At 47.9% G+C, this 12762-nt stretch overlaps 1 protein-coding gene across 1 annotated transcript in view; it reads right to left on the reverse strand.

The window, feature by feature from the left end:
- Window positions 1–1324: 1324 nt before the first annotated feature.
- Rnf130 (ring finger protein 130) overlaps window positions 1325–12762 on the reverse strand; it is a 117277-nt gene continuing 105839 nt past the window's right edge. The window contains exon 8 of the mRNA XM_085694892.2: window positions 1325–8254. Within this exon, the coding sequence (XP_085551018.1) occupies window positions 8145–8254 (110 nt within the window). The 3' untranslated portion in view covers window positions 1325–8144. The remainder of the gene's footprint in view (window positions 8255–12762) is intronic.

Consider the following 12762-nt stretch of genomic DNA (forward strand, 5'->3'; position numbering starts at 1 on the left):
GCTGAATATTGCACGGCAAGGATATGTCACATTGTGTTTACCCATCAGTTGATGGGTGTTTCAGTTTTCTGGATCTTAATAATGTTATCAGAAGTACTGTGTATGTCTGTTAAAAGATTTTTACTTCCCTGTGTGTGTTTGAGTATGTGGCATGTTTGTGTGCAGGTGTGTTTGTGTGCACTTGTTGCATATGTGTGTGGAAGCCACAGGAGGGCACTGGGTCTTCTCTAAATTACCTATTTCTTTGAGGCACGGTCTTCCCTTGAGTCTGAGGCTTCTGTGTTCTCAGCGAGGCTGGACATCAGAAGCCCCACTGATCCTCTTGTCTCTGGTTCCTCAAGTTGGGGGTACAAGGGTGCATAGTGTACATGTCTTGTTACATGAGATCTGTAACCCAGTCCCCCATGAACAGCAAATGCTCTTACTGCTGAGCCATCTCTCCAGCCCCTGTGTACAAGTTTTGGATGAGCTGGGCAGTGGTGGTGCGCACCTTTAATCCCAGCACTCGGGAGGTAGAGGCAGGTGGATCTCTGTGAGTGTGAGGCCAGCCTGGTCTACAAGAGCTAGTTCCAGGACATGCTCCAAAGCTACAGAGAAACCATGTCTCGAAAAACCAAAAAAAAAAAAAAAAAAAGGTGTCTTTTGGGTATGATGAGAATCAATAAAGTAATTAAGAGCCATACTTTCTTCCTTTCTTTCTTTTTCTTCTTCTTTCTCCTCCTGACCCCTCCTCCTCCTTCTTTTTGAGATAGCATCTCTCAATGTAGCCCTGTCTATTCATCCTGGAACTCCTTGACCAGGCTGGTCTTGAACTCATAGATCCACCCATCTCTGCTTCCTGAGTGCTGGGATTAAAGGTGTGAACCACTACACCCAGCCTTGACTTCTTTCTCTAGATTTAAAAAGTTTAGATTTTACTTATTTTATGTGTGTGGGTATTCTGCCTGCATGTCTGCACACCATGTGTGTGCCTAGTACCTTTGGAGGCCAGAAGAGGTAGTTGGATCCCCTGAAGTTACCACGCGGGCGTTGGGAATTGAACCGGGTTTTCAGGGAGTGCGACTGGCACTCTTAACCACTGAGCTGTCTATCCGCCCTGGATTGACAGGCTTCTCAGCAACCACTGAACCCCTTTCAAAGCAGCTGTAGTAGTTGGTGTTCTTGCAGTGTGTCAGAGTTTGTGTGCCATGGTTCAACACCCGTCTAGCCATTTCTTGAGTGTACGAGGCCACCATGGTTTGGATTTTTATTTCCTACTACATCCTTTAGCCAGTCTGTGTCCTGTCACCTGCAACCACTGAGAGCATTCCACGTGACACAAACAGCCTTTTCAATAGGTTTTTATTGAAACGGTTATATTAGCAAATTCCACACATACAGGTGTACACTATTGGCATAGAGGTACATGCCAGACAATTTCACTACTTAATATACTTACATCAACCATATGGACCTAGGAATTGTGCTGCCCGTGTCCAGGGGTTGACAGATGTGATTGTCAAGAAATCAGTTCACATTGTACTTGCAGGTGTCTGTGTTCTTGACAGGGTAACCCCCTACAGTGAGTCCTGAATGAAGCTAACGAGCAATCTTGCTCCTTGAGTCCTCGATGTGTGCTCTTTCCGGCACAAGGTATCCACTGGCGAAAGAAATTCAAGTGCATAGTTTTCCTCTTATCCCTCAAGGTGCCCCACCTTGCCATCTGCCTTAGCTGTATTCCCAGCGTCCTCACCTCAAGTTATCTATGCTAACATTAGAAAAATAGTTCTGTACGCCGTCCTCTGAGGTGTTGTGCATAGTCAGCAGGAACCCGGAATGAGTGGGGCTCTTCGAGTAACCCAGATATGAAAGGGGTGACGTCAGTGTTTTTTTATGAATGTAAAAGCTACCGAGAGTCAGAATCAGCTGTGATACATGGGGCCTAGGATGGAAACTGATGACTGTCCTTTTACAGGTGCAGTACGTGACTGTGAGACAATGTTTTCCTCCACCCCACACCCACATCACCTCCCAGCTTGGACTCTTCTGTTTCTGTAAACAACACTGGTCCAGCGTCCTCGGAAGAGGTATGGCCACTCAAGAGTCCATCTCACTTCCCATGCTGGGCAGAAGATACCAGATTCTATCCCGAGCATCAGCCAGCCAAGCGAGCTGTCTTCTAGCTGGGTCAGCAAGTCAGCCGGGGCTGTGTCCTTGTGGCTGCCCCCAAAAGGTCTGGCGTGGAAGCAGGCCATATCTAGTAACTGAGGCATAAAGCATGAGAGGCAGTTGGCAGATGTAGATTGCTTACTTAAAGGAAAAAATACGGCTTGGGATGTCACATTTTACCCAACTCTCCTATGATTTTTAGAACAGATATTTTGGTTCAATGCCTTCCGGTCATCGGAAAAGTCCTTTAATATCATAATGCAAATATATTTAGACTTAATTGATAATTCCAAAAGCAGGTTAGAATTCATGTCGTGTTGGGTTCACTCTGTAAAAATGTAGGGCAATGTTAGTGGTTACCAGTGCTGGGACAGGTGCGCAGACTCAGGTGAGGCTCGCTGACAGGGAGGGGAATCTGATGAAAGGCCACGGCAGGCTTGCATGCACCTGACCAGCAAGCAGAGTGGACTGGGGAAGAATGTGTCACATCAGCATCAAGCATCAAGCATCAGCATCAAGTGTTCCAGGGGCACTGGTAGGTGGGGGGATGGAGGCCTGCTGCAGGGGGAGGGGACAGCTTGTCAGCTGCGCCTGTCCTCAGGAGGGGCCTGAGGACAGTTTGAACAGGCGCTAACCACTGAGTGAGGCCTCCGGCTCCAGCTCCAGCCATCGCCAAGGCTTCTGAGAAAGATTACTCCTTTAGGCTGTGAAGGGGGATCTGGGCCACCTCAGTCCCATGGAAAAGAGTCAGTAGGCAGAAACTGAGTGATCCTGGGGCAGAGGCCCTAGTTACTCTGGTGGCAGTGAATCCCCCAGGAAGTTCAGTACTTGGGTTGTACGAAGCTTAAAGGCTATTCTGCCCTTTGCCATACATTCCTTCTTTTTCCCAAGTCAGAGTGACGAAAACAGGGGGAAAAAGAGTATAAGCCTTGGGAGGAATGCAGGAGGGAAACCAAGGGGCTGGGCAGCCTGCAGGGCTCTGAGAACCGTGTCTGCAGTGCTGAAATGTCACCCTTTGAGCAGCTGAGGCTGACAGCTCTCTCTGCCTCTATGGTCACTGTAGGCTGGTGGAGTCACAGCTCTGGAAGACACCTGGCCTGTCCTCATCAAAGGTCAGTTTTTTGGGATCACTGATAAAGAAGGGTGGAACTATCAATCCCGCCAGAGCCCTTAAGGAGTTCCTTGGCTACAAGGTGGCCTCCTGACCACTAACTTCAGCCCCTGTCGCCCAGGCTCCACAGGTTGGTGTGACTTGTAAATACTGTGATCTGCAGAGGGCCAAGGGGCCAGTCGGCCAGACGCAAGGAGTCTGCAAGAGCAGCGTTCTATTGGCTTTGCTTTTCCTGCACTTTCCAGATACACTCAGGCAAACAGCTCTGTGCTGCAGACTCAGGCATCGTAGTCCCCAGCACTCCTTTTGGTCCTTTTCTGAAGTCACAATACTTACAGCTTGGAAGGTGTTTTTCCAGTCTGGCAGTGACCTCAACCACACCCAAGCATCTTTTGCACACCTTGCTTTCTGGACAGGTTAACTGGGGGCTGTGCCAAAGTTTTGGAATGATGCACCCACAGGGCCCAAACAAGGCAGCACGCCACACGCTGTTGGTGAGCACGGCCCTCGTGTGGATCTGGGCGGAAAGGCACTTGTTTTAAGCTGTGGGTGTCAGGAGAGTCGGCCTGTGATAAGATTCCTTATTCTCATCTCCTCTCCCTTGAAAAGGGACCACGTTTGAGTTTAAGTACACAGATGTCCCATTCTTTATGCTGGAGAACGAGAGCTGGCAGGCCCACCTTTCCTGAATGGGGAGATTATGCACAATTACTTTTCTACATTAGTGTTTCCAGTAGCTTTTTCTGTTTGCCAGACATACAATCAATGTTCCCTAGCCCAGTTTCTCTCTGGCTGACACCACCATTGAAATTGAAGGTCCACCTCTGCCAGGGTGAGCATATATGCCTAGTGCAGAGACTTCTGCACGGGACAGTGGAGGGGAAGATGCAGTGCCTCCCAGGGACTGTGATCATATAGAGACCACGTCAGGGCTGGGCTTTATGGGCTCTCCTGAACCCTACCAACATTCACCCAATCACTGAGATTAGAAATCTGACTTCCAGGACATGTGGTGGTGGTACACGCCTTTAGTCCCAGCACTCGGGAGGCAGAGGCAGGCAGATATATATGAGTTTGAGGCCAGCCTGGTCTATAGACCTAGTTCTAAGACAGCCAAGGATACACAAAGAACTCTGTCTTGGAAAAAAAAGGAGGAAATAAACAAACAAATCTGACTTCCACTTCTATCTCATAGCCCCCTTGTTTCCTTCCATTTAGTCAGCTCAGTCTGGAGTCCCTCGGTTCTAAGCCAACTGCTAGCCAGTCTGCCTTTTGCCTCTCACACAGCCTACTGCTCATAGTGTTCTTTTTCTAAGCAAAGTTCTGAAGCATCCCCTGCCCCAGAAGGGGAGATGCTTCAAACCCAAGAATCTTGCCTTCCTCCTGTTCGTCCTCAGGGCCCTTCCCCCAGACTCAGCAGGCACTGGCCCCTCAATCTGTGCCCTGGCCACTGTCTCCTGGAGACTCACCCCATCACCCTCTTCTCACACCTCTGCCCAGGCCACTGTCTCCTGGAGACTCACCCCATCATCCCCATGTCACTGCTCCCACTCTGTAGACTGTTGCCAACATGCCCAAGTTTTCAGGACACCCAGACACACACAAGTGCTGAGGTGTCTGACCACTGAGATGCACCCTCACCCTCCAAGTCTTCCTGACTATTGATCCACCTCAACTCCAAGCATAAAAGTCACACAATGAGGACTTTATAAAAAGTGTCAACAGCCTGGGCCTGGTGGCGCACGCCTTTAAACCCAGCACCCAGGAGGCAGAGGCCAGAGGATTCTGAGTTCAAGTTAAAGGCCATTTAGTCTACAGAGTGAGAACCAGGACAGCTGTCAGCCAGGGCTACACAGAGAAACCCTGTCTCCAAAGAAACAACAAAGAAAAGACCTAAAATAAAATGAAAAGGGCTGCTGACCAACTACCTCCATGGCCCTGCCTCACCTTCCAAAGGCCACAGGCTTAGATTCCACAGTCTGCAGCTTCCTCTCTTGACATCTATGAGCAGTGACCCCTTGTCAGGAGGACCTCTGATGTGAAATCAGTCCCCACAGTAAAGGTTAACAGCGAAAGAAGATGTGGACTTTCCCTAGTCTGGTGTCATTTAGCAGAAAGATCAGTGAAAGCATGGAGGTGAAGGGGTGATAGAACTAGGAAGACATGAAGTCCACAGGATGTGCCAATTAGTAGAATTCAGTAATCTCTTGCTTCATGCCTCTCTGACCACACCTTTAGGGACCTGGGGCTGTCATGAATCAGGGCAAATGCAGAGCACAGACTCTGCTTCAGGATGGATTGGCGTTCAGGGATGTACTTTATAGATGTTCCCTGAGGGAATGGCGAGAGGAGCCAGGAGATGATGGAGGCCTTCGAAGGGGTTTTCAGCTGCTGATGGTAGAGCCTGTTTTTCTAGGAGGGAAGCAAAGGCAGGGCCCTGGATGGACACCCTCATCACTTCCAGAGACCCTTTGGAGATGTCTTCACACTTGGACGTCCGCCCAGTCAGCTCTCCTTTCTCCAGGAAGTAACTGGCCCAGAGTGGCTCCTCCACACGGACGCTAGGTATCTCAAAAGCTTAAGCCTCTGTATTCAAACTGCTGCAGTCCAGTCTATAGCTAACACTGCCTGTGGCTGTAGATCCTGCTGTGTGTGTCCTATGGCATATGCCAGGAAAGGTTCTTCACCCAGCTCCACCTGGGGACCTGGGTGGCTTCACGGGAGTCCCCTCATCATAGCTGCTGGGAGGGAGCCGTTGTCCTCTGTTGTCCCAAAGCACGTGTCCTCAACAAAGAAGCCGGTCCCCTCCTGATGAACACAGGACATTCTGAGCTGAGCTGAAGGTGGCCCAAGATTTCAGGAAAAGGGATCAACCCGGTGTCTGGAGCACTATTCTGAGTAAATGCCTTCCTAAGAACTGCCTCCTTGGCTGTTCTACAGCTAACACATGCCCTGGATTTCCCAGGGACTCAAACACTGTCTCAGTAGGTTTTAGAGAACTCAATTAAAAATTCTTTCCCCAAGCAATTTCTATCCTCCCTTCTTCTCCTTCTCCTCCTTCTCCTTCTCCTTCTCCTTCTTCTTCTTTTTTTGTAAAGAAACTGTCTAGAGTGGAATTTAATGTTTGTGCCTTTATAAGACTGTTGAGACCTGAAGAAAAATGATTCATGGTTCACTGGGATCTGAATTTTGGTTATGGAGAAAACAAGGCCAGGCTACAAACAGCACGGCAATGACAGCATCCACCCAGTCTGCCACACAAAACACTTGTGCCTGTGCCTCTGGACCTTAGCAGTCCACTCTCCTGCTGAGAATGCTCTCGCTGAGAACCTGTCTTTCAGAATGATAATCTATTGAAACTTTATCAAAAATATTTTTATAGTACAAAGACTATAAAAAAGAAAGACGAAAGCCCTTGGTAAGCGGTAAAAATGAAAGCAGTTAGGACCTTAGAGGTCGGCCCTGTTCCAGTTCAAACTACTCAAGCGAAGCATGTTGGCTCACCCTGCAACCGTGTTCTTACAGGCTGTCCACACTAAGGTTCTCTGAGGCTCTGTTTCAGGCACAGGGGCATCTGAGGGATCTTAGTGACACGTGAGAGAGAAGAAGCCACATGTGTAAATATGGCACACATGTGCCTCAGACTTATGACCCACAGAGCCAATAAAAGTGACAGGGTGGAAGCCTCCCCATCACACATCTGGATGGTGGAGCGCGTTCCCCTAACCAGGATCCGAACATCTTCACACTCTGGTGAGAAGCGGCTGACTGTGGTAGGAGCTCCTGCAGCAAGGAGGCGACTTGCTCATCCTGGTCCCACACTGTAGGCCATACGTTTCTCATGTTAACTTGATGTCACTCTGGATGTGTGAGACAAATACACGTGTCCCCATGTGTCCACCATGCTGGCCAGAGCATCCTCTTCTGAAAGTCTGGCTGCCAGCACTCCAGTGTTTCTTCATGTTGGTGCTGAGGCTGGCAGGATGCCACTGGATTAGACAACTGAGATGGAACAGGGGGGTCCCCCATTTGTTATTTAACAGGATGTTGGTTTGGACTTCCCAATAAAACATTCAAAACTATTCTGGTGTTGATGACTGTCGACCTTGTCCCATGTGGTCATTGTGTACCACAGGCAGCGGGGACAGCAGCCCTCCATGTCTAGTGTCTGTGTAAATACTTTTCATCTCACATCGTGCTCATCACAGACGCTGGAGAACGACAAAGCAGATGACTGTCTGATCCCACGAGAGCAGACTCCGACCCTGTGGCCTGTGTCCTCCAAGTTCTGCAGGACAACAGGTGGCTAGACTCTCAGAGGGGGAACGGAATCTGAATCTTCTCTTGGAGGACTCCCTATAGGAGGAGGCCTTTCACTGGGAAATGTAGTAAGGGACAGAGGACAAAGGGAAGCAGGCCAAGGAGCCATGACTCAGATTCTGCATTGGTGGGACATTTTATCTGCAGGCTTTCGTGTGCATGTGAGAACCACAAAATGTATTTTACAAAACCCCAGTGGCACCCTGACACAGAACAGCGTGAGACTATTTGGGGGCACAGACACATTTGTAACAAACACACCATTAGCCCCTGGCCCCATCTCTTCTCTGGAAACCGCAAGGCTCGCGGGCTGCCCATGCTCAGTGGTCAGCTCTAGGTGGGTATTCAGTACCATGAGGCTCACCTGGGCAATAACGTTGTCCTCAAACCTCACCTTGGGGGCACGCTGCAATTTAACTCTGAACCCCAACTTGCACCCAGAGGTACTGCCATTCTTCCAAAACGGATGATGACAGAAAAAATACAAAATAAGAAAGGTGACCATAAATCAAATCTCAAAAGGAGACACCCCCAGCAGCCCATATTTTTTTTTTTAAAAAACAAATCAGGTTTTGTTCTCATCATACATGTCCAAGGATGGTTCAATTGTAGAGAATTCACTCTCGTACACCAGGCTACGAGGCGACAGGGAGTTCCGGTGAAAGAAGTGCCCACCTGAAGAAGGAACAAGAAAGACAGACTTAGTGTGGCTGCTGATCAGCTCTCAAACACTGCATTTCCTCAAAGGCATTACGACCTCTTACACTAGATGGAAACAATGTAGCATTATGCCTCTCACACGCTAGACTAGTCCTGCACCACTGGGCTTGTAAGCATGGCTGGCTTGTTGTTTTTGTTTTCTTTTTTTCTTTTTCTTTTCTTTTCTTTTTTTTTTTTTTTTTTTGAGACAGGCTTTCAGGTAGATATGAATGGCCTTGAATTCACTATGGCTGGAGACGACCTTGAATTTGTGAGCCTCCTGACTCCTGTTTTCTGAGTCCTGGGATTACGAGCATGTATTACGTGTGTAGTTTATGAAGTGCAGGGGAATCGAACCCAGGGCCTTGTGCAAACCGGGCAAACACTCTACCAATTCCCAGTTCCCTAGACCTGTGCAGGCATATTTTAAATATGTACATTTCCAGGGCCAGAGAGATGGGTTAATAGTTAAGAGCACTTGCTGCTCTGGCAGAGATTTGGAGCTCAGTTCCCATGACCTACATCAGGACTCACAGCCATCTCTAACTCCAGTTCCAGGGGACCCAACATCCTCTTCTGGCCTCCACTGGCCTTGCACAACACGTAGCAAGTACCCATACATATATACAAACACTCATACACATAAAATAAAAATAAATAAATCTTTTTAAAAAACCTTCCGAAATATGTATTCTCTTGCTCGGCTCCCTGGAAGGTGTCACTGTAGCTCTTCAGAACAAAAGCTGCCCTATGCTCCTGAGAGGATTCTGTTATCAATCTAAAGACTTCTTAGGGACACAGTCAGACTGAAGAGCTACAAATCCGGTCCCTTCCTTCTTTTTTTAAATTTATTTATTTATTATGTATACAGTATTCTGTCTGCATGCCAGAAGAGGGAACTCAATCAAATTACAGATGGTTGTGAGCCACGATACTGGTGCTGGGAATTGAACTCAGGACCTCTGGAAGAGCAGCCAGTGCTCTTAACCTCTGAGTCATCTCTCCAGCCCAATCTGAACCTCTGTCTTAGCCTGGCCTGCAGGTGTGACTGCACAGAAGCTCCAGCAGTTGGGAAAACCTAGGAATTCTGGGCAGTGAGTGTCAAGGATCCAGATAACACATTTATAATTTTGGGACTAGAGAGATAGTAAAACCACCTGCTGCCAAGCCTGATGAGGTGAGTTTGATCCCTGGGATCCACACGGTGAAGGCAGAAAACTGACTCCTGTGAGTTGTTCTCAGAGCTCTATGCGTGTGTTACAGCAGGCATGGACACGAACACACAAACCAAGTCTAATGTAGAACAACAATTTTTAAAATTAAAGTTTTAATTTAGGACTCGGCAGGCAAGCATGTCAGAGCACAAGGACCTGAGTTCCACATTCATAATCCACATAGAAAAGCTGAGTATAACTCTGGGAAGGCAGAGACAAGCAGACCCAGGGGCTCCCTGGCCAGACAGTCTAGCTTAAGAATTGAGTTCCAGGTCAAGGGAGAGACCTTGTCTCAAACAAGGTGAATGACCACTAAGAAACAGCACCTACGGCTGACCTTTGGTGCTGTCAAACACACTCTCACACATCTACCCACATGAACGTGTGATCACCCACAAATAAAAGTTTTAATTAATAGTAAAGCTATACCTTCACATGGTTAGTCTAATTATTAATTAAATCTAAGGTGGTTTTTTTTGGGGGGGGGGGTGGCAGTATATCTATATGCATCATAGCCCTGCTGGCCTTGAACTTGAAATTGTCTTTAAAAGTTCTAAACATTAATCTTACTTTACTCATGTGAGTGCCTGCACGATGCCCAGGAACTGAAGGAGTTACAGACAGTTGTGAGACACCATGTGGATGCCGGGAACTGAACTGAGATCCTTGGCCAGAGCAGCAAATTCCCTGAAGTGCTGAGTCATCTCTCCAGCCCCTCAATTTACAATCATCTTGTCTCTACTTCCCAAGTGCTGGGATTCTAGGCCTGGGGTTCCAGCGGGTCTCGTGGGGTCCTCTCCCCACCCGGTACCAGGGACTGAACCTAGAGCTTTCTGTGAAGGCTTGATGACTAGGATTTATCCCAGTGATTCTTCTTCTCTTTGAGACGGGCCTGGTTAAGTTGTCCAGGGAGGCCTTGAACTTGTGCCACAGCTGCCTTTGCCTCCTGAGCCACTGAGCATAGACCTATGCAACGCATGCTCCAGAAGGGTGCGATCTCCAACTTCCCCTTTTTCAGAGGGTGCAGTTTTTAGTGGCTCTTGTAGAATTTATGCTTTAAATAACATACTTATTTTCCTCTCTTTTAAAATTGTATCTTGTGTAGGTGATGGGCTGGATGAGGTGACTGCTCAGGTGGAGGTCAGAGGACAACTTTTGGGAGCAGAACCCTGTGGGCTCCAGGATGAGACCCAGGTCATCGGGCTTGATTTTGCCAGCCCAAGGGTACCAATTTTGAGCCACATATTTTTTCAACTTTAGACTTTATTGAATTTCCATTAGAGAACATTAGTTTTTTTTTTCTATCTCTATCTCTTCCCTTTCTCATAAGCATTGTCCTGAGTTGTTATTTTGGTTTTTTGGAGATAGGGTTTCTCTGTGTATTGCTCTGGCTGTCCTTGAACTCACAGAGATCTGCCTGCCTCTGCCTCCTGAGTGCTGGGATTGAAGGTGTGCACCACCACCACCCTGCCCTGAGTAATTATTTTTGATAATTTAATACACTCAGTAATTACACTATGTGACTATTTGTGCTACTCATAACCAAGCCATGTTCCTGTTTTCTTTTCTGTGTGGCCCTGTTTTATTGCTGTGACTTTATTAACAGGGACATAAAGTGAAATGAACATGATAAAAATTTACAACTTCCAGAGTTTTTATAGGGGCTAGAGAGACGGCTCAGTGAACAAGGGTGCACTGCACAATCACGAGGCCCAGGGTTCAGATCCCAGTGCCCAGGTAACAAGCCAGGCTTTCCAGAGACACCTGTAACTCCAGTTCTGAGGGACTGGACGCTCTCGTCTAACCTCTGCATCTGCACAAGCACAGCACACCAGCACGCATTTGTAAAAACTCTCGCGCACATAAATAGATGAATCTAGAAGTACAGAGATTTTATGCATATGCCTACCAACCTAGCCAGACTATAGAACATGAGCATGGCCAACACCTGCCAAAATTTTCTCTGTTCTCAGAGCCTCAAGAGGCAAAGGCAGCCGTGGCACAAGTTCAAGGCCTCCCTGGACAGCTTAACCAGGCCTGTCTCAAAGAGAAGAAGAATGACTGGGATAAATCCTTTCACAGAAAGTTCTAGGTTCAGTCCCTGGTACGGGGTCGGGGGAGGATCCCATGAGACCTACTGGAACTCAGGGGCTGGAGAAATGGCTCAGCAAGTAAGAGAAAATTTCCTAAAATCTTTAGTAAACCCTTCCTCTCTTCCCATCTTACTCCTATCCCCACGGGAACAGTCTGTCTTACATCTTTCTGGAATGTTGAATCACTGAAAGTTGCTATGAACATTCACATGCAAACTATGTGTGAGTATGGGATCTGCTATCTCTTGGGCTAAATCCCCGGGTGGATGGCTGGGTAGATTTAGGCTTACCTCTGTAAGGGCTCCCAGGTTGTTTGATGTGAAGTGGCTGTGCTTTTACAGCCCTTGAGCAACGCTGCAAACCCAAGTGCTTCTGGGCAGTGATGCGTCAATTTTAAGTCTTAGTTCTATAGTGTAAGTGGTGTCTTCTTGAAGTTTTTCTCTCCCTTCTTTTGCACCTCCATCCCTTCCTTTGGGACTGAGTCTCACGTAGCCCAGGATGGCTTGGAACTTGCTCTGTAGCTGAGGAAAACCCTCACCTGCATTCTTCTCCCTGCATCTCCCAAATGCTGGGGTTACAGGTGTGCACCACCCCACCCAGCTCTCCTCTTACTTTTTAAGACTCTGTTTCCATTTTATGTGCATGAATGTTCTGCCTGTATGTATGTGTGTGTTTCACGTATGTGCCTGGTACCCACAGAGGTCAGATGAAGTCATAGGGTCCCCTGGAACTGGAGGTGCAGATGGTTGTGAGCTGCCAAGTGGGTTCTGGGAACTGAACCTAGGTCCTCTGGAAGAGCAGCCGGTGCTCTCAATTGCCGAGTCATCTTTCCAGCCCCTCTCAGGGTTTCTCTGAGTAACAGTCCTGCCTTTCCTGGAACTCACTCTGTAGACCATGCTGGCTCAACCGCACCGAGATCCACCTGTCTCTGCCTCCCAAAGGCTGGGATTAAAGTCGTGCACCACCACCGCCAGGCCCTCCTTACAGCTTTAATTTGCCCTCTGCTGGTGATGAGTGGTACTGGGCATCTTTTCATGCCTGTATCAGTGACTCTATTTCTTTTGAGGGGTAGGTATTGGGGCTGGAACCCAAGGTACTACGCACACTAGACCAGTGTCCACCACAGAATCACTTCTCAGATCTCCTTTTCTTTATTTTTCTTTCTTTTTGATTTTTC

The sequence above is a fragment of the Myodes glareolus genome, chromosome 9 (assembly GCF_982192425.1).
Source record: "Myodes glareolus chromosome 9, mMyoGla1.1, whole genome shotgun sequence".
Classification (NCBI taxonomy): Eukaryota; Metazoa; Chordata; class Mammalia; order Rodentia; family Cricetidae; genus Myodes; species Myodes glareolus.